General features: G+C 41.0%; 1 protein-coding gene across 3 annotated transcripts; it reads right to left on the reverse strand.

Annotated features, from left to right (window-relative positions):
* Nucleotides 1-93: 93 nt before the first annotated feature.
* On the reverse strand, nt 94-21,435 carry LOC118230799 (serine palmitoyltransferase 2-like). 3 transcript variants are annotated; one of them, XM_035424117.1, is made up of 12 exons: nt 21,154-21,435; nt 18,327-18,512; nt 15,935-16,089; nt 12,895-13,043; nt 10,930-11,054; nt 10,555-10,648; nt 7,920-8,025; nt 7,417-7,636; nt 6,751-6,877; nt 4,186-4,321; nt 3,395-3,524; nt 94-2,635 (listed from the first exon to the last, which is right to left on the reverse strand). In XM_035424117.1, the coding sequence occupies exons 1-12, from the start codon at nt 21,301-21,303 to the stop codon at nt 2,516-2,518; spliced, it is 1,698 nt and encodes a 565-aa protein (XP_035280008.1). In that variant the 5' UTR covers nt 21,304-21,435; the 3' UTR covers nt 94-2,515. The 3 variants fall into 3 exon arrangements, with proteins under 3 accessions (XP_035280008.1, XP_035280007.1, XP_035280009.1); XM_035424116.1 differs by having other exon boundaries at nt 18,327-18,515; XM_035424118.1 differs by lacking the exons at nt 94-2,635; nt 3,395-3,524; nt 4,186-4,321 and adding an exon at nt 4,333-5,557 and having other exon boundaries at nt 18,327-18,515.
* Between the last annotated feature and the right edge of the window lie 4,037 nt (nt 21,436-25,472).

A 25,472-nucleotide genomic window follows, 5' to 3' on the forward strand; every position in this document is an offset into this window, starting at 1 on the left:
AAAACAATGGCATAGAGTATAAACCAAATATGGTAAGAAATAAAAGTAGCAATGTTTTCAAGTTTCTCAATAAGATCACAAAGACAAAAGAGGTCAGCTTCATTGTCTATTTTAATATCTGGAAAAGGAAACTCATGTTCACATAAGTTCCTTTCAGAATGGAAAGAAGTTATAAAACAAGAGTTAACATTTTGGTCATATTTTAATGTTCTTAAGAAAATAAAACGTAAAACAGGATTTCCTGATATGTAGCAAGTAATGCACTTTTTTGTGCCCCACTGGTAGCAATTCCAAGGTAACATTTTAATATATGTAAATAATTCTTCAAAGTAGTCCAATACCAACATCAACAAATTCAACAAATCTGTAGCAATAAATCCATAACAACAAATTCAACAAATCCGTACCAACAAATTCAACAAATCCATACCAACAAATTCAACAAATCCATAACAACAAATGCTCTGCCCAGCTCCTCTGATGGTCAGAACACCCATGCTGGTTTTGACACTGGTCTGCAATAGCAGGGGGGAGGGTCCTTCAGAGTGAAAGGGCATCACAGGCCAAATAAAGACATGGACATTTGCATAAAATTCAGTACATTTGCATTCAGACAATATGTACATGAAAAAATAAAGGAATGACTTGTATCATTCATTTTTAAAATAGATATTTGTACATTAAGACGTTTAAGTTGTAGTTCCTCATTCAACTTGTGTTTACGCAGTCCGTGGTAACTTCATGTGCAGCTGTTAGCCTTAGTGTCTTTTTAAATGACTTTGACTCTTATACAGTAGCATTTTACATATGCTACAGGGTGTCCCACACCAATATGAGAAATTCAATTCATGGGAAAAAGACACACAGACAGATGTTTCACACATATGACATACATTCCAGTGTGACAGTACTGTACATGAGCAATGAGGTTGTTCAAAACCCCGTACTTAAAGCTGGCAATTAAAGAGCTAAATGTGGAATGCCTTTTGGTCTAAAGACGAACCCAGAAAGATGGATCTGTAGAACACATACAGTAGCTCAGCACCTTTTACTGGAAATGAGCAGCTTAAGTCACTACGTCATACGTGCATTTAAAAAATAAACTGCAATGGTAAAGTAAATTTTTTAAATATCTGTTCAGTAGTACTTGCAATAAATGTATGCAGTGTCAACATGCATGCACTTAAAGAATATATTTAGAGCTGCCTTGCTGAAATAAATGTGTTCTGAAACAAATTTTATAAACAAATAATAGTAATAATAATTAATAAATAAATCAGAGAGGTGCCATTTGCAGGCAAGGTCATCACACATTCAGCTAAATGTATGCATGTTTTTTTTTTTAGTTTTTTTTTTTTATCAAACAAATTTCAACTCACATTGACACATTCCTTCAAAAATCAGAAGGAATGAAAACTCTTTCAAAAAAGCCAAAAGGCAATATATGTTAAGCTGTACTTTTAAAGAGTGCAAAATGTAAAAAAAAAAAAAAAAACCGTCGGAGTAAAAATATACCAGAGACAGAAGAGCAACTTTAAACTTGACTCACTTGTCCCCGCAGAGAAACACATCTAGATCACTCTTTCAATAGCTCAGTATAAAAAAGGGCAAAGAGACAGAAGAGCAACTTTAAGACTGAAGACAAGACTGAACTTAAGACTCACTTGTCTCACAGTGAAACGTGTCTAGTAATTCTGCTGATCTCTTGGAAATTCTTGTGACCTATTTGAGCACTTTCCAAAACGCTGCGTAAATTGGGTTCGATCGGGCCTTCAGCAGCATTTGAAAGAGCCTTGGTGTGAAGCCCGCAACGGAAGCTCGAATTCAACTCTGCTCTGGACCATCAGAAGATGAACTTTTTTTTGATAAAACAACAAAGTGAACTGCAAGATTCAAGCAAGACACTGGTCTGAAAGACACGTGTAAAGTGAAAAAAATATATATGAAAATGGAGGTGATGTAGGATGTCCCCCAGAGCCAGAGCTACAGTAGCTAACTCTGTGTTTACTCTAAGCTTGGTTCAATTCTTGATTTAAAAAAAGAAACAAAAAAAAAAACATATTTTGGTGTGTAGCTGCTATGTTGTAGTTCTTATTTTACAAAAGTGCTCCTTTTAAAACTGTCTGTCTTTTGTGAGTTGAATTACAGAGGGTCTGAGATGTGAATATTGCACAAGAACAAGGGCGTGGGGATGTTCAGCAGTAGGAGGCGTGAACTGGACCTGAAAAGGCGCAAACATTCGTCCGCGTTCACGCGTTGATCCGCGAGCTTTTCCGAAATCGAGAGAACAGGAAGCACGTCGCGACGTCTCGGGAACTAACAGGAAAGCACTCTTGAAAAAACAGGAATAAATAAGCGATGGGGCGACTCTCGGCGCGTTTGTCGCCGCTCGAACTGCGCCGATGTTGGAACAGAGAAGTCCTGAAGAGGCACGGGTCGTACGGATCGAGGCCAGGGCGGCGAGACGCGCGCGGCGACGGCCAGCGGGGGCGTGGCCGGCCGCCGGGCAGCGCTCTCAGGCCTCGGTCTCCTCGTACGCGGGCTCGTTGAAGGCGCGGTCCAGAGAGGGACTCGCTCTGTGTTGGGAGTACTTCACCTGCAGCAGGTCTCCCACTTCGCTAATCGCACTCAACGCCTAGAGGGACGAGAGGAGTGGCAAATTGCATATTACCTCCGAATAACATGAACTCCGTTCATTTTTATTAAAAGGTACCTGTACCCAAGTTACTGAGATGGCTTATTTTGTCTTTATATATGATTTGTATACACTTTAGGGCAGCAGTACCCACCTAAGAATCAAACCAATAAACTTCTGATTGCAAGCTCAGTGCCTTAACAGCTATTCCACATTGCTTAGCAAAAACATACTGCTGCAGGAGCTGATTCCACAGGACACAAAGACATGCAGCCTAAGCTGGCTCTGTGGAAACTGATCCCAGAATGGGATGCACAATGATGTGGAGTATAATCCTCCGCTCTGTAGGCTGATCACAGAACAGTAGGACTGAAACACATATAGTATGCACTTCCCACAGCATTTGCCGATATGTGAAAATGAGGCAACGCTGATTTTGTCCCTTTGTGAAGTCGCAGGAGGAAGAAGTTTTTGTGCGGCCTTTTTTTTGCACAATGCTCACCAAACTTTTGGGATGAAGGCCCTGCATTCAGGAGCCTCTGGAAAACAAGGCACAATGAGCCAACCATGTCATCCAGTGACTTAACTGGAGCTCAACTGCTTAATAGAAATGACCTGATTGGATAATGAATGGACGTGAATTCACATGTCAGTCATCTCTAAATCCCTGAGGAGGGCGGAATCCAGGACCAGGAGGGGATGTTAGGGGATTCAGGGGGGTAATGTGCAGAGCCCTGCAGCGAGGCAGGCGAGGCTCACCGTGTCCAGCATGTCTCTGGTGTGGCCAGCGGACACGCAGAAGCGAGCTCTGGACTCGATGATGGGCGTGGCCGGGAAGCCCACCACAACCACGCCGATGTTCCTCTTCAGCATCTCCCTCCCAAATGCACTGGGGAACAGGAAGGGAGAGAACTCAGGCCAACAGGACCCCACTATTGTTTTAACAGCAGGACGGGACAATCACTTTAAAGGTTTTAGCTCATTCAGTGGCTGACCAACTTGTCAAGATGCGTACAAATTGGAAAAAAATAACATGTAATGCTGTGATTCATTATATTAGGGAAAAATGCCCAATAAGACTGAAGTCCACCATGTACAATTCTGCATGGGGCGCCTTCCTGTTATTGGACACCAACAAAACCAGAACCATTACAGGATTTTGTATTTGAAAAGCAGTAGTGACAATTAATAATTATCCAAAATCTAATCACAGCCCCTGTAAACATGGATCTCAAATCACTCACTCATGCTGCTTAGGGGTGTATTTAGCAAAAAAACTATCATAATTTTGATTTATGCCAATCATACAGTACAAAAATTTTACTCTCATGGATATACTGTTCAATATCAGTGAGAAATCATTACTTTTACTTTGGTCTAGAGCAATGGCAGTATACCTATCCTAATCTTCAGTGTGGGAGGAAACAGGAGTACCCAGAGGAAACCCACGCGAACACGAGGAGAACATGCCAACTTTATAATTTGTTAACTGCACCCACTGATTGGATTGGATTCCTGACCCCTGACCTATGACACCTCAACACACCTACCCGATTTTCGCAGGCATGTACAGCATCATGGGAACGACGGGGGAGTCATTATTCCCGTAGATGATGAAACCCATCTCCCGGAGCCGGGTGCGGAAGTACACCGTGTTTTCCGCCAGCTGGTGAATACGCTCTCGACCTGAGGGGGGGGGGGGGGGGGGGGGTTCCGGACACATTACACACGGCTCTACCTGCTTATCCACAGCCATTTACAATTCTATCATGGCAGGATACACTACAAACATAACAGGAGCTACACTAGTAAAGGCACAGTGCCAGTGATAGCAATGACCGTGTCAAAGCAGAAGTGAGCAATGGTATTTTAGCACAATACTGCCAGAGGAAGGTTTGTGGAATCGAGAATGTTGTGGGTTCAAATCCCAGTCAGGTCACCACTTTAGCATGTATGTCCCTACACATTGGAAACCACTGGGTACTAAAACAGTGACACATTGTACAATTACCTGTCCATAGGAAAATTAATCATTTTGAAGAACATGGAATAATAACCTTAGCATTCCTATATACCTATCCAGATATTCTGTATTAAAGTTTACCACAGCTCAGTTCTATTTGCTGAATGGGCAAAAGTGCAAAAGTAATCAGTCCCTGAGAGCAGTGAAACAATACAACTTAATCGTGCTAAAATCATTCCCACTACTCAATGTTTATGTTTGCTGTTTTAATGTTCTACTCTCAATGTAAATGGGAACGAAAGGCCCTGTCACACACGCATCTTTAACCCGTAACTGTTCCGGAATTTTTCCGTTTGGGCGTAATGTGTGAACAGTGCTGGAGTTCATTTTTCCGCGTAAGACATTCCTCCAATTTGCCGGGTCGGGACAAAGCAAGATTTCCGGAAAACTTCCACAATGGCTCTAGTGTCAGCAAAAGCAGCAACATTTCCGGATGAGGCACGCAAAGGGTTATCGTTTTACGTAAAGCCTTTTGTTTCTTAATAAATACTATACCGAATCAGCCCCATCGACAATTCTTCTTCGCGTCAATTCGAGACAATGCACAAATCTTCTATGTTCAATGTCTCATATACAGAATGCACGATAATTGCTAAGAGGGCAAATATAGTGAAGTATTTATTACAGAAATTGTGCCAGAAACAAAAGCTGCATTGTGTGATATTGTGAGGGAAATTAAAATATATTATTTAGGAATGGAATAAACAAGTGCCGCTGTCCTTACTTGACATGGCTTTGTCTATTGTAAGAACACCATCACAAAATTGTTTGTGTGCTATATAGACCTACTTTTCCCTGGTAAACATCTGCGTCAGGCTCTTTCACAAAGTTTCACTCTTCAACTGTGTTGTGTTGGTAGGACTTACATAGCTGCAAGAGATATTCAGACAAATACCTGTCTGTTTTAAAGACAAAGTAACATAATGTTAATATTTGCCCCGCATTACTTCGGAGAGTAGACATCCTGCCTTGCCTAATCTATCTGGAACGGTCATGTCATATGTGAATAGGCTTGACACTGAATATTTCCATACAGGACCACCATATAAGACCATTTCCAGCACCAGATAATCGAACCAGCCAATGTTGCGGGTTCCATGTGTGAAAGGGGTTTAAATGTAAATGCCTGCCATTTCTCACAGGCACTCTGTTAACAGACTTGAAACTGGACACATTAGGAAGAAAGTCCACAGACGCTGAATGGGCTTCATAACTCTCTGCTGCCATCTGGTGATAACTTGCACAACAGACTCATTGTGTTCCAAAGTCTCAAACTTACTCTAGTAAAACCCAATATTTCAATTTACCCAGGTCATCTGAGGTAATGGAGTGCCTTGTGCTATTTCAGTAGGGTGACTTAATCTGATCAAGTATTCTTTGTCCTTTAACTTTTTAATTGAGTTGTCATAACAATCCACTTTTAAGCTGAGACAACTCGATTTGTTTAGAAAAATTGTTGTTTTTCGGGTTTTACAGCACCAGGTCTTGGTGTTGATATCTATTTACATTCTGTATCCCTTGACAGAATGAATATCAAGTCAGTACCATTCAACTGGACAAAGGGAAATCATAAGAAAGCAATTACTGCGAGTCCCATGGACTGGGATTACATTTTAGTAAATAATGGTAATGTCCTTCTGGGGACTAAGATGCATGTGTTCATTTTCAGGGTCACGTTATGAAAAAATATGATGCACATCACCTAAAGTACTGATTAAATGACTTCACCAGTACAAAACCATATTCTAAGCATTCCTTGAAAACATCTCTTCAGTACCCAGAGTACTGGTTATCAGATATGTCAGGCCTACCTCCTATAGCCAGCCTGAAGACAACCGCGTGCTTAACTAAGATAAGCATACAAGGGCCATGCCTGGCTGAGCAGGAGCATCTGTTAGCAGCCCAAATTCTCAGCAGGTCTAGAGCGTGTGAAACACCGGCTGCTTGAGATTTCTTTGCCTTCATGCACGCGTCCTTACGTCAGTGCAGACGTCACACCCAAAGCACTTCCTGGTGCAGGACGCTACGTGCCTTCTCGTCTGGGGGACTTCACCCCGATCGCCAAGCACGCCATTTTTAATGATACACTCACCGATTGTCGTCCCGTCCTCCCCCATGATACACTTCATAGAAGCGATGATTTGCTGGGCTACAGGGGGCGACATAGAGGTGGCGTAGGCCGCACTGTGAGACTGTGCACGGAGATAATCTATCAGATCCTGGGGGACAGAACCAGTGGAGACATCAGACTCAATGCAGACAGGATATTCTTGTAGTTTCTGGTCTTCTGCTGTGTAGAAATGTTCTCCGAGACGCTGGCCTTAATTCAATTATTACTGATCCTTTGTCTCAAAATGAAAGGCAGGTTACGATTGATGACAGCTGAAATCGCCAACCTTTGGAAAGGAAAGGCGACGACCTCAGAATTTCATTTTGAGTCAAAGTTAAGGTCAAGCACTGTTTGAATCCAGGCCAGTGTTTCACAAACAACAATGTGACTGAAACCAAAATGAAAGAGAAATTCAGTCAAGCTCAAATCAATCATTCCTTTTTTAACCCTTTATGCACCAGCAAAATTTCTGAAGATTTGAAGACTACTGACAGTTTAAGAAGAAAAGTTTTCATTTTTGGCTAGTAAAATATTTTGTTGAGCACTTAAAAAGTATCAGTGAAGGTTTTTTTTTTTTTTTTTCAATTGACCAGCAGGTGTTGAGTGCAGCCCTTGGGCACAGCCACTGTGTCCCTGGTCCCACTTTACCTTCTTCCCTCCGATGTACCCTCCTGCACCTCCAAAGCTCTTGGTGAACGTCCCCATCAGTATGTCCACGTCCTGGGGGTCCAGGCCAAAATAGTCCAGCACCCCTCGCCCGTGTGGTCCGAGGGCGCCGATGCTGTGGGCCTCGTCCAGATACAGGTAGGCCTTGTACCGCTTCTTCAGAGCAATGACCTCCGGCAGCCGCACGATGGAGCCCTCCATGCTGAGACAAGCAACAAGCTACGTGTGACACTTGTGAAATGCATTCATTTAATCAGACCGCAGCAAAGGCATCCAAAATCAACAGCAACTGAATACAGCCGCTGTTTAAAACAGGGTTATGTACCAGACCCAGGATTTCAATCGACTAGCAACCAGCGTAACCTGAATGAGGATTGAACACATGGTTTTAATAGCTGCAGTACCTGTAGAGTATGTTCGAGTACTTGTAGATGCCCTGTCGGTACATTAGAGTAGATGCCCTGTTAGTACATGTTGTGGATTACCTGTAGATCCCCTCCACTACTATGAGGATCTTCTTCCACGGCCTGTGGGTTCGAGGCTGACCGTGAACAATGGCGTCTCGCAGCAGCTTCTCCAGACTCTGCATGTCTGAATCACAGGGGAGTGCGCTCCATGAACACTGCAATGCTCCCACTAAACACGGTTACAGCACCAGGAGGTCCCCACTAGGCGAGACCTCACTTGTGCAAAGGCCTTATTTACACACAGTCACAAGAACATCTGTGCTGCCGTCTATTAAAGGAATTTAATGGTCTCTGCACTATGGGGATTAATCCAAGCCCTTAAATCCCATACTGAGATTAGAAGAGTGCAGTATAGATTTATCACACCAGCATTTTTACTTGACTGACAAGAGGGGATGGGCTGTTGCAATATAAACCTTGCTTCCTGTTCCACACTTCCTGTCAAAACAAACCATTCAATGTTGTGAAAAAGAATGTACACCTTTCATTTTTCTGGTTTTACATATTAGGACATACCTAACCCTAATCTAGTCCTCACCAAGTCCTAACAGTAGATAAATATGACCTCATGTGATCCATACTTTGCCTTTATTTAGTCAACCAAAAAGAAGCCAACATGCAGAAGCCATGCGTGACGAAGCAAGTGAGCTCTTAGGCTGCGTCTGAAATGGCAAAAATGCTGCCTTCAAAGCCATATTCCAAGGTGGGAAGGCATTCAAAGGCAGCATCGGATGTATCCTTTGTCGGGTAGGATATCTCACAGGTTTTTGCAATTACCTTCGGCTTCTTACTTCCGTTAAAATAACAGTGACGGAGCTCGTTAACAAGTGTGAGAACAGTCATACTCACATTTGTAGTCGTTGTAGTTGTAGCTATATTTTAAAAAATACATTTTAATTATTTAATATACTGGAATAACGCATTTAATGTCATTACATTAATCACATTACTTTTCTGTGATGTCATCCTGCCTTCAAAGTGCATCCCAAATTCATTGCCTAATGAGGTTCCATTTCCGTCAGGACGATACCTTCGGTGGGAGCTCACTTCTAAAGGATGTAGGCAGCAAGGCAGCTGCCTTCAGTTTGAGCCGCAGCCTTACTGTTTCCGTAGCTAATCAACTCAATGGTAATTACAACCAGGTGCTGCTGATCAAGCACACATGATTAGATCATCAGGAAGTGCTACCACCTGTATATAAAGGCATAAACATTGACAGATTCCCAGAATTGTTGCTGCTCATCATTCTGGGAAAGGTTATAAAACCATTACCAGTGAGAAAGATCATTTTCAAATGGAGAACATTCAAGACAGTTAAACAATCTACCCAAGGAGTGGGTGTCCCAGCAAGTTGACCCCAAGACCAGGTCGTAAAATGTTCTGACAAATTGCAAAGAACCCTAAAGCTACATCCAGGGATCTACAGGCCTCTGTCAACAGTAAATTATAGTTCATGACTCCACAACTACGAAAAGACTGGACAACTATGGACCATAGACCATAACAGCCTAGATTTGCAAAATTATGCCTGAATGAACCACTGTCCTTTGGAAAAACGAGACCAAAATATAGTTGTTTGGCTATAATGCACAACGGCATATTTGGATAAAACCAAACACTGCATAAGTATCGCCCCATGTAAACTGTCAAGTATGGTGGTGGAGGGGTGATGATTTGGAGATATTTTGCAGATGCAGAACCTGGACGCTTAATTAATTTCATGAATTCCTCTCTATACCAGCATGTTCTAGCGGGAGACCATGTCTGACAGCCAAAGCTTGGCTGAGAATGTATTGTGGAACAGAATGATCCTAAGCATACCATACCAGTTGGCATAAATGAATGCCAACAAAAATCAATGAGCTGAAGCAGTATTGTAAGAATGAGGGGGGCAGAATTCCTCCAATATAATGTAAGAGACTGATAAACCTATACAGAAAACGATTACTTCTGGTTATTGCTGCTGAAGGGGGTTCCACAAGCTACTGAAACATGGGGTGCACTTGTTCAAAGAAGGCGTTTGCATGTTGGCTTATTTTTGGTAGAATAAATCATGTAAAATCTGATGTGTTATTTGTCACATATTTTTAGATTTCTAATTAGAAGTGAGGACTAGATGAGGGCTTGTTATTTCCTAAAATGTAAAACCAAAGAATTTAAAGAGGGTGTACTTTTTAAAATAACTGTAAATTGAAACATTTGTTTTTGGTTTGTTCTTGCATATCCTGTTGTGTGCATATCAAATCAAATTTATTTGTGTAACACATTTGACAACCATCTGTCACAATAAGACCCTGGCCTAAATCACCACAAAAGCAACCCTGGGGAGATAGTGGTAAGAAAAAACTCCCAAGGTGGTGTTTGGATATGGATGAAAAGTTTCTCCAAGAAATATGGCTTCACTCAGTCCAGTAGGCCTCACCCTAGGTGTGGAAGTTCAAGTCTGTTTTTTCATATTAAAGGAGAGGGTTGGACTCGTTCTACTGCTTCTCAACAGTGTCTCACCAGGGACCAGGTTTATCTGCACCACCCAACCCAAAGTATCATTTTACATTTTTTCAGGTAAAGAAGCAAAACTGGTTTCCTGCTACAATGGCAGAGGTCATTCCTTCAGGGATGAATGAAGAATCTAAGCGTATACGCGATATCTCACTGTTGTGTTTGAAGACACGGATGGTGGACCCAGACAGTCTGGCCCCCAGCACCAGAGAGGTATGGTTCAGCTCGTCACTCAGAATCAGACAGCCCTTGGGGACAGAGAGCAAGAGGAAGAGACTTTAGGTCACATGACACTGCTCACAGAGATGAACTAGCTACTACCACAACCTCTCTATACCAACCAGAAGGTCAGCTCCCATGCTGTATGAAATAGGACATACAATCAAAGCAGGGAGAAAACCATGGGGAATTGGCAGAAAAGAAGTATAGGATGGAGAGTGGGGGAGAGAGGGAGAAAGAGAGAACGAGAACCAGAGACAGAACGGAAAGAGAGCATCTGAGAGAAAAATCTATGCAAGGCTTTTCGTACTTTGCCTGCGAGTGCTGGGATATTCATGGAGTTGGTGGCAAACCCCATACCGAACACCATGGATGACTCCACACCCAGGAACCTCGCCACCAGCTGCTCCAGCTCTTCATGTTTATCCAGGTTACCTTAGGAGGTAGAAACCAACATAAACACACAAACACACACGCCCTTTTCAAATTTTTCTGTTCATTTTTTTCAGTTGGGAAAGTATGTCTAAACAAACAGACATGTACAGGAGGAATTGATTGCTGGAATCCAGGACGCAGCTGTAAAATAGCAGTCAAGGAAACACAGGAATAACATGGCGGTGGTAGTGATGATGTATGAGAAATGTCATTTAAAAACATGGGCGGTCCAGAGGGTGAAGGGTTTGTGTGGCATACATTTAAGAAATGAAAAACTGTGGCATCGATTCTCTTAAATGACGGCAGGAAAAGGGAACCAGTTATATACATGTTTGTTGTTTGTCAATTCAAAGTAGCAGTGCCTGTGCCCACAACCATTTTTGAAAAAGCATTTCTTTGCATACAATGGACTGAGAAATAGCTTTCAGATAGTGAAAACCTAATCATCTCCCCAGTTTAAATGGCTAGTATTTGCCTTCCACTCTGCCACAAAATGGCCACCCTATATCACCCAGTTGGAGACTATACTTTGGTGGTGTTTATGAAATGAAAGCTGTAATATAAATGCAATTTGTTATAATGATCATCCATCCATCCATTATCTATACCCGCTTATCCTGTGTAGGATCATGGGGGGTGCTGGAGCCTATCCCAGCATTGGGGGAGAGGCAGGAATACACCTAATATGCCAATCTATCGCAGGACACACACACCATTCACTCACCATTCACTCATACACTCATACCTACGGGAAATTTAGAGTCTCCAATTAGCCTACCTGCATGTCTTGGACTGTGGGAGGAAACCGGAGTACCCGGAGGAAACCCACGCAGATACGGGGAGAAAATGCAAACTCCACACAGAACGTCCCAAGCCAAGATTCAAACACACAACCTTCTTGCTGTGAGGCGACAGTGCTACCCACTGCACCACCGTGCCGCCTATAATGATCATGATAATATAAATATAAATATAATGATAAGAGCGTCTGCTAAATACCTGTAATGTAATCATGATCATTCACAATTTCGGGCCTGTGCTGTATTGTTGTAGGGCGGTGTAGGTGCCGCTTATCAGACCCCCAAAGCAAAGCAGACAGCACATGATAAAGAGACAGTGCTCAGTTGCAAAACATCCTAGTGGATGTATGTAAATCTTAGGTTCTCCACAATACAGTGTAATCATGTTTTGTATTGTTGGAAAGCCAATGTCATGGGGAACAAGTTAATTGAAGACTTGGGATTTTGCTTTTATCTTTGAGTATAAGGGGAAATGTGGAATGGTTCGGGCAGACTCGCCAGCATGGTCTCCTAAGCATCATATGTCTTTAGCCATTCAACTACGCACACTTTTTTGTACCACTGTATAGTGCCATTAACACACAATACAATAAATTGTGTTCCTCATTGACCCTTAACACTGTACACCTAGCAGTTTTAAGGTCCAAACATACACACAGAACTCAGGATATCTGAACCCCGTAGCCATCTACCTACACATTAGTGTCGTAGCAAGACAGACAATTGTATGTATGCAGGCTACACAAGCCAGAGGCACATCTCCGTCTACCAAGATATACAGCGATTCATACAGAGCCACACTACTGGCGAAAAGCAGTCTCCTTTGCCTAACTGTTAGCACAGAGCAAAGGTTAAAACATCATTTTGGAGTCAGATAACAGGATTCATTAAATGAATCCTGTTCCAGCAGCACCGGGTAAGACTACACATGTTCCTTCGCCACTCAGATACTTCGGCATTTCTTACAGCAGTGTAGCAGTCAGACGGCTCCATACGGGCGGCATACAGTGCAAGTTGTGCAGCAGTGTGAGTGAAGTTACCCGTCTCCTGCCTGGTGCTGCCAACTCCCACCCCGTACTTCATGGTCATGTCGGCCGCAGCATTGGCACACGGTCCTGAGTTCTCGGCAAAGCCCAGGTAGTTATACGAACCGAGGTTGATGACATCTTTGACCACGTTCCCCGTGTAACTGTAAAACAAAAGGACAAATGACAAAGCTGGCAAAAATACACCTGAAGAGCAGTGACAAAACGTGAAGAATCAGAATCAGCAGCAGAATTGGTGTGTGCGCTGGGCAACGACAGGGTGCTAACAGGAAATCAGCAGAAAACCAACCAGCCGTGTCAGGCAATCCGTGAAACTCAAGGTTTCTTCTTTCTTGCCCCCTCCCTACCGAGGGGAGAAAACAGTAGAGGGGGCAAGAAAGAAGAAACCTTGGGTCCAATGGATTGCCTGACGGATTTCCTGGGATGTGCTCTACTTTTCTGGGACCTGTGATCACATGAGACTGACTGAGAACCACTCTTGGTTGTGTCTTTTGGGAGAGCATAAATTCCAGCCCTTCACTCATTCTGATGGCAGTCTCTTTTGAAGCTGCTACCTCCAGCAGGTTTTGTGAGCCTACTGTTGTGAACTTTGTTAGATTGCTGTTTTTTCCCCCCAAAACTTTCGGTTTTATTTTAGTTTCTGTTTTAGATGTGTATAGGTAGGGTTGGGAAATCCAGGTCTGTGGGGAGACCCTCGTTTTTATTTCTTCTGTGTCCAGTGTCCACTTGTGAGCATTCACCTGTCCTTATTTTGTGCAAATAAATTCCATTGGTTTTGTTATACATCCGTTTTCTGGTTGTTCTTGGTTTAGGTGGCATATCTATATGTTGCAGACAGTGCTGTGCTTGGGTTATTGCAATCCAAAATAATTTTGGTTGTAACACCCCCCCCCCCAATATTGTACTGTTCAGCAGAGATATAATTACCAACTAGTACTCCAAAGTACTAGATAAACAAACCTGTTCAGGCTTTAACAGATCTTTCTGGAAGCTTGTTAGTGTATTAACTGGAATCCTTAAATGAATATCACACAAATCTGCTTCTAGTAAAAGCACACATGGCTCCATATTCAGGTGTTATTTAAATCCCTGAACAACAAACAAGACAAATAACATACTACATGCAAAACTTTAAACAGGTATTTACAAGGTATTTGCACATATACGGTCAGCCCCAGATAGCCATTACAGCAATCTTCCCAGTCGAGCGGTGTGTAACGATGCATAACTACATTCAAGAACGTTTGTGGCCTCGGGCTTCCTGACCACGGGACTGACCCTCCGCTGAGTCATGTGCACCATTAATTGTTTCTGGTCAACCAAATCAAAATGAAGTGTCTGTCAACTTCCTCCTATGCAATAAACTCTCTGCTTGATCAATCAGGCATCAGCTTAGGGCAAGGAACACCCCCTATTAGGAGGAATGGGGAGCCCAATTTAGCAGGCTTAAACACTAAAGCTGTACTCAATGGCCACGTTTTTATTGCTTGCTCTAATACCACAAGTCAATCAAATGTTTGTGTGCCAAAAAGCATCTACCAATCAGGTTCCAGTGAACACATGTGGAATTCCGTTGTGTCAGTGAGCATAAAATCTCACCAAAAATGGCTCTGAGGGGGCTCTGGGGGTTAAGACACTTTTCTACCCAACCAGACACCAATACGGAAATGGACAGACTTCGCTCTGCGCCCCAAAGCACCTCACCTGACCAACGAGAAAGAGTTGGCCCGCCACCATCCATGAAATAAACCAGGCTGGTTTATTTCCCATCAACGGTTTTGAGGAATAAGTATCTACAGACTTTTCTTCCGTACCTCCCTTGCGGCTGGACCGAAGTGGCAGTTTTGTGCACATCCCAAATCCTCTTGAGTGAAACCTAAAGTGACCCGACTTCAGAGAAAAGGTTTCTCAAGAGCCCCTGCGCACCTGCCACGGACCTTGAGCCAGCTGACACATCACCAATCGGAATTAAGGACTGGCCTCCCCTTTTATTTCTGTCAAGTATTGAAATGCATTTTAGTTAATGCTGATGTCAAACCATAGGTTAGCGAAAACCTGAAATACCTGATTAAGTAATTTTACTGCTGTTTGTTGTTGTGTTTTTCATTTCCATACGTGCATTGGTCTGGAATAGCAAATTCCATGACCTTGTTGTTTTACATTGTTAAAACTTCATTTTATGAGACTGATTAAATGGACTTACCATGTAATATAGAGTAGGGTATCACAAAGTCATAACACAAATTAACCTTCCTTAACTGGTAGTACTGCTAATCTCTATGTTTAGCTATCGCAGAAATATAACTTCCTCTGATGAAAACCGTATTATGCAAATGATTTCTTTCAATTTGTTTATTCACTTATCCATTATCATACCCAATAAATATTTATCCTTTATTTCCAAACCATTGTCATGGCTATGCTATTTCACTAAGTTGGGCTCTCCAGATGTACAGAAATCTGATTGGTTGTTTAACTCAGTTCTTCTGAATAAACCTGCCCAAACGTGACAGCAGGTGATACACAACGTAATCCTGAAGTATGTATGTACTGAGATTGGTTGGAGCAATGTGGGTGTTAGTGAAAGGATGTCTTAAAATCTGATTGGCTGGACTAGACTCAAAAAAAAAGAACCCTATCAGTGGATGTTTTTGTAAATCGTGCTGCAAAAATTCTCAAAAATCCACATGTATTTGAGGATCGGCAACATTTATTTGTGAATCAGTTACATTTATTTGTGCATCAGCTACATTTGTTCATGGATTATCTGCATTTATTTGTGGATCGTCTACATTTATTTGTGGATCAGTTTCATTTATTTGTTCGTCAGCTTCATATATTTGTGGATCAGCTGCATTTATTTGTGAATCAGCTACATTTGTTTGTGGATTGTCTAGATTTATTTGTGATTCAGTTACATTTATTTATTTATTTTTTAAGACAATATTACCCCCATATCTGATTAGCACAGTAGTCCCACATGCAATACACTAAGCACATACAAGACCTTACTGCAACCTTATGGGTGACTCACTTGAATGTCCAATTATAGTCATGGGACACCCGTTCCACCAGGTCCATCTTGGCCCCTGGGACACTGCAAATTGGCCGGTTCCAGCTGTCCCGAATTCGCATGTACAAATTCCTGGTGTAAAAGTTCTCAAAATCCTGATAAAGAGGCACAAATTCCTGCAGACAAAGACATTTTAAACTTAAGACGCTCCACCCTGAAACAATCTGAACACTATTACACGTCCCTGTAATGTAATCTCAATTTACACAGGTGAAATAATATGTGGCCTAAATCTGTGCAGCAAAACCATCCAAAAGAAATAATACAGATTGTCATCACCTCAGATAAAAGCAGGACGCTGGGAAACCTGAGACATTCTGCAACAAAGAGCTATTTCAATTTTGTTCTTTAAAATTTGAAATTAATATCATGGGATCACAAATAATTCAGATAAGTGCAATATGATTAGGTTACTTAACCTGACCTCCACACATGGAAGATTAAAACACATTTAGGCGATACCAGGTGAGGAAAAAATACATCCTAATCTTTCACACAGCACAACAACTAACGCAGTTTGTACATCTTTGACACAGGGATAAATGTTGAATTTCAGTTCGGAGTAAGGCTTCATCACAGTGGAGCTACCATGTTATGTCAGCGACTCATATGAGCAAATCAAAGCACTTGGCTCTTCCATGTTTAAAGTGCCTTGTTGCAAGTTTTATATATTTATTTTCCACAATCTTTGTGCAGTCTTATGAGCCTAATGTGACTTGATGAATAAAAGTAAATTAGTTTCAGGGAAACCCAAGTGGTTTAAGTGTGGGTTTTATGGTAACAGAATAAACCACTTCAGAAGCAATTCAAATGAATCAACAAACAATTATTAAAATTAATGTAACAACAATAACAAAGTTGTGAGTGCTTCACAATATTGTATTACTTAAACCATGGGATTAAATAAGAGATAACAATTCATTTGACCTGACAGAAATACTAAGTAATTGCGAAAAGTGCGCATGTACCCTGGCCTAACAATTCTTTGTTTGCTGTTTCATAACCACAAAGCCTATATCAGGCTGTTAATCAGTAGAAACCCACCTAACAACATTTTTAGAAGGCACTTGGAAAACTTAATGGTTTTGCAACAGCTAACTGACATGAATGATCAATTTAAACAGACAAAAAATAACATTAAAGTTAAAGGCATACTATGCAGGATTTTAGCCTTACTGTGGCCCTTTGTTTAATTACAATCAAAGAAGTAAAGGCAATTCCAAGGTTAACTCTAGTTCTTGAAAAAGTCCGGTCAGCTTGTCTTCTTGCTTTGCTGTATCTGGCGTTGCCATTGTAGCTGCGAGCTAGCTAGCAACAAACACTCAGCTGAAATCTGACCCAAAATCACAAGCTCTGTAGCCACATCCACCCTCCCAACATAGAGGAAAGAGCACCCTACCCAGTTACAACCCAAACACAATTTTAGAATAACAAATGCAAATAAAGGTGCAGAAATTCAGCAAAAGTTCCCCAAAGACATAGACTGCCAGTGTATCACTGACATGCCTTAGCATGGTTATTTTATAATATTTTCAAGGTAAAAATCCTGCATGGTATAGGCTAGGTTTTTTTGAATATACCATTTCAGTTTTAGTGTATACTTTAGATTGGCCCAGACTGTTTATGTGAGCAATGAGCAATGAATTTCCTGAGGTTTCTGGTAACCTGTCAGCTTTATAATTGCTGACATAGAGGCTTTTGCAAGTGGTTTAAATGAAGAAAATAGGCTACATTTAAAGTAACTCCAAAGCAACTTGTACAGTAATGCTATGCTACAGCTAGTATGCGTAAATTGCCAAATTATTCTTCTCAAAGTTCTGTTTAATCTGATTTTAAGTTACTATTTCCTTTGGCCCATGCAATCCAAGCCGCTGCACTCAAGGAAAAAAGTACTGCCAAGATACAAAAATGAATATTTATGTTTTTATACAATTTATATACAATTGTGAATAACTGCTAGAAAATTATGGTATTCAGATATTCAGCCTCTTGATACAAAACATTTGATTTACCAAGCGTATGTTCTTGCTGTAAGAACAAACCCCATGCCAGCCTCTACAGTATATTAATCATTATATTGCCATAATAGTCATTATCATCAGAACCTTCTGTTAAGTATGTAAAATATCCTTCATCGCATACAAAAACTGTCTGGGCCAATGGAAATCAAAGGAAAAGTTAAATAACATCAAAAAACTCCACAAAATGAACTATCCCCTTAAACCGTCACCATTAAAACTTACAAAATTTTCCTAACAACCATGACTGGCTCTATTCCTATCAGTCACTGATTGTGCATTATAGCTCCAACCACATTAAGGATACACATATATTTTTTAAAACTTTTGCCCACCTTCTGTTCTTCCCGCTCTCTGGCAATGTGGCATTTCTCAATTTTCCACTCCCTCAGGAAGTCCCTCAGGTACCCAAAGATAGTGAGGATGCCATAGCCCATATATGTGAGGACGGCCACCAACATAGGCGTCTCCTCAAACGACTCCAAGAAGGGCCTGCTGTATAGTCCTCCATTGCAGGATGCCTGCTGGCCCAAAAAATGTAAGGTACAGTTTGACATAAAGAATGACATTAACATGACATATTAAGTCACAGTTTACCCACACACTGTACCAGTAACTTACAAGTAACTCTCTGGCACAGTGCATTTAAAAAGCATTCTAAAGCTTGATATGGGACTGAGTGACAGGCTACGTCTATAATGTATTGCCGTCAAGGTATTGGCATCTACAACGTCCATAGCAAGAGAACTAGGCATTTAATGCTATTTTAAGAACTTTAACTATGACACTAGTTAGCCTAATTTATATTTCCATCAGAAGCAGAGAACTACAAGGGGTGTGCAGAGGAATTGTTTGTTCTGAGTGTGCTAATAATAGGATTCTATGCTCAAATGTGGAGTTAAATATCCTCCAATGTAACATTGGTGAAACTAATTCAATTTCAGTTTCCATTCATTCAAATACAGAACACTCAGCATTCATAAGCTACAAACAAGTCTAACTTATGTTTGTGACTAGAGTTGATTATGCGAAAGTAAGCAAATGATTTCATCAAGAACAAAAAATACACATTTTTGGAAAACTTAACACCCATTACATTCATACCAGTGGGAGTGTGATGGAATTAGAGAACAACTGCAAATTTTAGATTAAACTAGAAACGCAACCCCAACTATGTCGTTAAGGCTGCACTAGGCCCTACCCATAAGGTTTCAATGGGCGTAACTGTGGCCTATTTGTCCTAGCAAAATCAAGTCATTGAAAACTTGCTGCTTAGCAACTACATGTGACTAGTCATGCCTTGCTCTCAAATACCTCTGTGGAGCAGACCGCGACATCTATGCCCGGCGGTCACCTCGGGCCCAACCAGATCTTAACCGCAGCACTTAGGCCAGGAACTTAACTTAACTGACTAAATATCAAAGAACATGGGCCTACAAACTATAAAACTGCAGAAAGGACTGGTAGAAAAACTACAGTTAGGCTAGGTGATGCATTTACAGCTAATCTCCTTGGGCTGTTTCACTGACTAAAAATAAACACGCAATATATTGTTGTACCTCTAACAGCTTCTGATTTGCATAGGGCTCCTCTCTGCTGATCCATGTGGAACAACAACAAGCCTCAAAGCATGGATGGAAAATTATGAGACCAGGAAGTCCTTATGTTTGGGACAAAGAGCATTTCTCAGCGCTGATTCCAGTGGAAAACTGTGTAAACCGTTTTATTTGTGGATGAATTCTAACTAACAAATCTGAACACTGATCTTTATTTGATATGTGTGGTCTTAAGCAATTCGTTTTTTTGTTTTTTTGGGGTGTGGGGGGTGTACTGCCAGTGTTGTTTTAAGATGTTATACACCATGGATAATATTTGCACACTGAATTATTCCTTGTAGCCTTCTTAAATATTCAATCATTCAAGTAATTTGTTCTGTGTCGTCTCTCAAACCACCTGACAGTCCTTAAGTAGTTCAAGGGGCTGCAATGAGAACAATGGAAATACATCTTTAATTAGTCCTATGTTCTTCTGTTTAAAGAAACGTAGTAAGTAGCGAAGTGAAGGTAGGCCATTGTTACGGATGTGTCACCCTATGATGGACCAGAGTTGGAAACCCTGTGTTGTCGTTCCCTTTGGCTGGATTCTGAATAGTTTACTCTTACAATGATCACGAGGAATGCACGTGCAGTAGTGTTGTAGATATAGAGCACTTATGCTACCCAAAAGCCAAGGTCCTACTCCAAAAGGAGCAGGGGCGGTGGTTGAATTGATCAAAGATACCGCGGCACGAGAGACGGCACGAAGCGCAGTAATCGTGTAGTGCGGCATCCCAGGACTGGACCACTCCCTACTCTCTGTGCCCGTGGGATAGTTGCTTCGAGCATATTTTCTCGGCTCAAATTCACACATTCCACGAATGGGCTGATGCCTCCGGAACAATGTCAACGTAAAGACAATGTGAAAATATATGGGCTTAATGCTATTTGCTTCTATTTGAAAATTTTAACTTTTTTCGACCCGGGTTTCCTCAAAAGCGGTTACTTCATCTTTCATAATATTAGTCTAACGCAGGTGATTACGAAAAGCAGAGACGTTAGTTCGCTTTTCATCTCGACCTGTTTAAATTTTAACGCAGCTCTTGAAATTCTAGCGATGGAGAAGACAGTCATCACAGTTATACATCTGAAATACCCTGTGTTAGCTAACCACCAGCTGCGATGGAGAAATATAACTTTATCCTCCATCTCGATATAGCCTATATTCGAATTTATTTTATTTATTTTGATAGTTATCGGTAATAAAGTTAACGTTGGCCGGCTTTTCTGATTGGTATTGGATGCATACCCTGATTGATTAACGTCCAAAAATAACATTACTGTATAAATCACAAGCGATCCCATCTTGTCGCAATGTCTCACCAAAGTTATAATGTTTGAGAAGTAGCCTACCACCAGCATTTACCTGACAATTTGCAAAGTTGCCTTGCACGTAAACTTAGTCTAGGTCATTATTAACCGGCCAGCTAACTAAACCCCTAAAGTTAGCTATGAAGACAGTCAGCAAATTCAAATACAGCTACACTACCATAACAGCCTTTTCAGGGATAAATAAATGTTGAACCAGTCCATCCTACCCGATGGTTGTCACCAGGGCCTTAATTACCTTCTCCTTGGGGTAGAAGGAATTCTGCAGCTGCTGTCGCTGGAGGTGGAAACGATTTTTTACGTAGCCGTTTCTTCCCGGTTTTCTGCCGTTTGTCTTATGATGACAAGCATCCCCATTTGCGGACTTGTTTGCCGAACATTCAGTCATAACGATTAAATTATAAAATAATTCGAAGTAACCTCCAGGATTACAGTAACTTGTATTGTTAACAAACAACACAGACGTAGCGACGTGACACCTATTTCAGGGCAAGGCACCCACTACAGTTGGAAACCTGACAATACCGGAAATCAACGCCCCTAGCAACGGGCGAAAACCAATTATAAGTCTTGGCATGGGATAGGGGCGTGGTTTACTTCTGCATATTCAGCAAGGAGTGGTCGACGCATAGAGTCCGACAGTAAATTCAATGGAAATGAACTATAATAACCCTTCACCAATTGTGAAATGGTGAAGGGGTGTGGAGCAGGGTGAGCTCCGAGCTGAGCACCAACCTGGCCACGCCATACCATAATGGATGAACTCCAGAAAACTACTGTGACCCAGTTTATTTTAAAAAATCATTTAAAAGTTTTATTTATTAGTTAATAGTTATTGACGTTTATGGTAACCGGTTGATACACGTATCATATGCACAAAAACGATTTTTACAGTCTGCAATAATGTAACGCTATTGTTTCAACCATTTGCATTACATTTCATTGCATTACATTTTCTTGGGCCGACGCTTTTATCCTGAGCGACGTAATACGTATTTAACCTATTCCCATTTGGGCAACTACAGAACGCAGATTCGGTATGTTATCCATACCCATGAACATCAAGTCTAGTTCTCGCAGTAAGCATCTAACTCAGTAAAGTTATGGCAAGTCAAACTAGAGTGAGACATGATTACAAGTGATATGACAAAGAGCTGCAACATCAAGACGATAGTACAAGTGCAACACCAAAGTGGTAGATCAAGACACAAGTGTAACATAAAAGTGACAGATCAAGATACACGTGATATACAGATATCTCAGACTGGGAATAACTGCGGAGGAGTAGTGTTAGAGTATACTCTGAAGCGATGCGTAATCTTTAGACCTCGGCGAAAAATTGGCAGTGAAAATTTGCACGAAAACCTGTAGATCGAAATCACTATCATCATATTTGAAGTGAGGGGTGGAGGTTAAAAAATACAAACAATGCTAAACATTTCTGCAATGGTTTTATTCATGCACAATATATCTGTAATGTTGTATGAAGTTGAAATACCACTGTATGCTAGCTGAAATAACTTTGTGTCAAAAGAGTGATTGGTGAGGATGGAGCTCAGATGTGCTACTCAATGAGTCTTCTATGAGAAAATACATGTTTAGCCCTAGGGGATGGTAGCAGAGCCGCAGGTGTGCTGTGTTGTGTTCGTCTGAAAAACAGGTAAAAGGTCATAGCACTGTGGTTTGCTAATGGCTCCAGGTAACCGTGTCCAAAGGGGGATGGGGGTAATCTGAGCTGCTCACACGAGGGCCTCTGCTTAAGCACGACAGTCCTCTTTCAGCCCGTATTGTTTGTGTTTGGAGCCATGCCTTTCTCGTTTGGAGGGGCGTCTGTGTGTGTATGGGGGTTGTGGCAGGGAGTGGTGGAGAGGGAGGCACTCAAAGTAACTAATGAGGAAGAATATCATTACTTATAATAATACAAACACAGCCCATTTATTTAAACTTCTGTGAAAGCAACGTACCCTATGAGGTATAGGTCCACTGCTCTTATACACACAGAAAACAAAATTATGAATTGAAAACAAAAACATTAGCAGGTGGCAGGATAATGAACCAAGGCAGATCATCTTTCTGGGGAGGAAGAATGTTACACTATTACCTATTACTGTGTGTGTGCAAGTTTGCTGTGTGTATGCGTGTGTGTGTGTGTGCGCACGCAAGCACATGTATATTCACAAATTGAAAGTAGATAACAAAAAAGAGGAGGGAAGCTTTGTGTTGATTGGTGATTTTGCATCACTTGCTCTTGTCGTAAAAACACTCGTCACTTATTAAACCGTACACTATGATCTTGTTGTAGTTTCATATAAGTAATCCCATTTGTGCATTAATCTAATGGAAGATGATCATTCTGACAAAGGACAAAATCTTCAAATTCGCATGGGGTCCAATATGGCTGTGCTGTTGCTCTGTTAGCCAGCTTCATGATTCAATTCTTAGAACATAAATCCTTCATTCAAAACACTCCAAGGGATCTGGATAAAATCACATTGCCCTCTTTCTTGTGCTTTAATACTCAGGACTATTGATCCTTTCTATACCAAGGGCAGTCTCAGTCAAACTATTAAAAATAAATCTTGTTTTTCAAACCCTCTAGTATTAGATGATTGTCTTAATTTAATGAGACAAAAAAAAGAAAGTTAAGGAAAAAGCTATTGGCCTTAGCTTCACTTCCGCAGGCAATAATCCACCAAAGCGATGGAGTGGCGATCTTGCTGCCTGTTCATGCACCATCTCTCTGAACTGGCTTCTGAAAGGGAGAGATAATGGGAGCAATGGTCTGAACAGAGATGTGTAGGTACCCCAGAGCAAAACCTCTTTGCTCTTGCCCAGGTCCTCTTACTCACCCCCTGCTGTGGCGAGATTTAGAGAAGAATTGCAGAAATGGCACGTATTCTCCCACAAGCACCCTACCACAAGTGCTTAAACCACAGCGATTTCTTTATGATATATTACTTTTGCTATTCATATCTCAAATTGCATTAGTATTAGCAATAATAGTAGCAGTAGCACTAGCAGTCATATTTGAATGCTACAGTATGTGTTATCCAGGAGACCTTATACATATGTTTACATTATTCATTTGTATAACTGGATCCTTTCTGAGGAAATTAAGGCATCATATACAACGATGCAACAGCACCCAGCCAGCAAATGTACAGTGCCCATTGGCTGTTCTCTATCATCCTGCCATTGTCTCTGCTAACATCAATCAACATTTTGCAAATTGGCAATGCAGTGATTCGCTTTCAGACAGTTGAGGTGAGACAGCCAAGATGAAGGCTAGTTATTAAAAGAAAATGAAATTTTTTGTATGTGTGCGTGTGTATGTTTGTGTGTACATCTGGATGTTCATAGTGTTCCTCTTGACGTAAGCACATATCAGCTTCAGCACTCAGCACACATCTCTGATGCAAATCTGAGGTTGCATTTCTGAGGACTTCCTGACTTATGCAACAAAACATGTTTTTTGTTTAACAAAGGCCCTTCCTGTGTGGGGCTGGGAATGCATTCCTTGACATGTACTGCAATTTCCAGGATGTATTTCCCTTCTCCTTCCTCTTTGGGTGACGCAAAGGGGTGTCATTTTCTCCGACTCCGCATTACTGATGGGAATCTGATGAGACGGGTGTTCCGGAGTTTCCATTTGAAAGGTATTGAAAATAACTTTATTTAATTTTACTTTTAATTTTACTTTACTTAATTTTATTGTAGTGCTATTTTGTTAAAATTCTTTAATTGTTAAATAAATGTTTTGTCATCATATAAAATAATATATACTTTCCCCTTATTTTATATAAATCATGCCCTTTGAAACTGATCCTGTGACAGATTCCACATTATTCTCAAACTAGTTGGAGTTTAGATTGTAGTGGAAATAAGTGATTATGGGTACTGATTTTACAGGCCACTGAAATCAGTATAATATAACTTTGAAGGGAATCCAGAATAAGCTTCTTTCAGGAAAATTTAGAGAACTTAATATGGACCTTCAAGCATACTTTAATGCATCCAAGAATGCCACTGACACCTGTCAATTACTAATAGTGTAATTTGTGCTATGAACATCATTTTAGATTCAAAAACTATCACATGGAAATTCAGGTATGGAGTTTGTAATGCTGCTGTAATGTATATGATTGTAATGCATATGGGTGGATTGTTTATAATGTACATGAAATATCTGGTTTTCCTTTTTGAGAATACTTTTAGATACCCGAGTAAGATAAATGGTGCTGATAGGCAAAGCCAAAGTATTATAGTTCTCACATCTGGTATTGGCCCAGATACATGGGATTGGGATATCTAGGGATCTTGGGATATCACAAGTGAGTCTGAACAGTGTGGCAAGACAAAATCAACCGATTCTCAGTTTGACATAATTGGCTTTGGACTTCACCTTCCAGTAGCATCTATACCAAATGTATTGGACAATTTTTAGGGTTTCTTACCTGCAATTTTAAATTTTGGGTGGCTGCTCCCATACAGAGTACACACTGTATCAGCCAATTCATATACTATAAAGATCAGCAAATTGTATTTCTATATGCATAG

Source organism: Anguilla anguilla, chromosome 6, assembly GCF_013347855.1.
Source record: "Anguilla anguilla isolate fAngAng1 chromosome 6, fAngAng1.pri, whole genome shotgun sequence".
Classification (NCBI taxonomy): domain Eukaryota; kingdom Metazoa; phylum Chordata; class Actinopteri; order Anguilliformes; family Anguillidae; genus Anguilla; species Anguilla anguilla.

Bases quoted from the DNA above. Each gene is read 5' to 3' on its own strand.
- LOC118230799 (XM_035424116.1), bottom strand. From the start codon at position 21,303: ATGACTGAATGTTCGGCAAACAAGTCCGCAAATGGGGATGCTTGTCAT. The intron at 11,055-12,894 runs GTAACTTCACTC...CTACCTCCTAAG, and splicing joins CAGCACCAGGCAGGAGACGG to GTAACCTGGATAAACATGAA. The intron at 4,322-6,750 runs GTGAGTGTATCA...CCCCCCCCTCAG, and splicing joins GGAGGACGGGACGACAATCG to GTCGAGAGCGTATTCACCAG.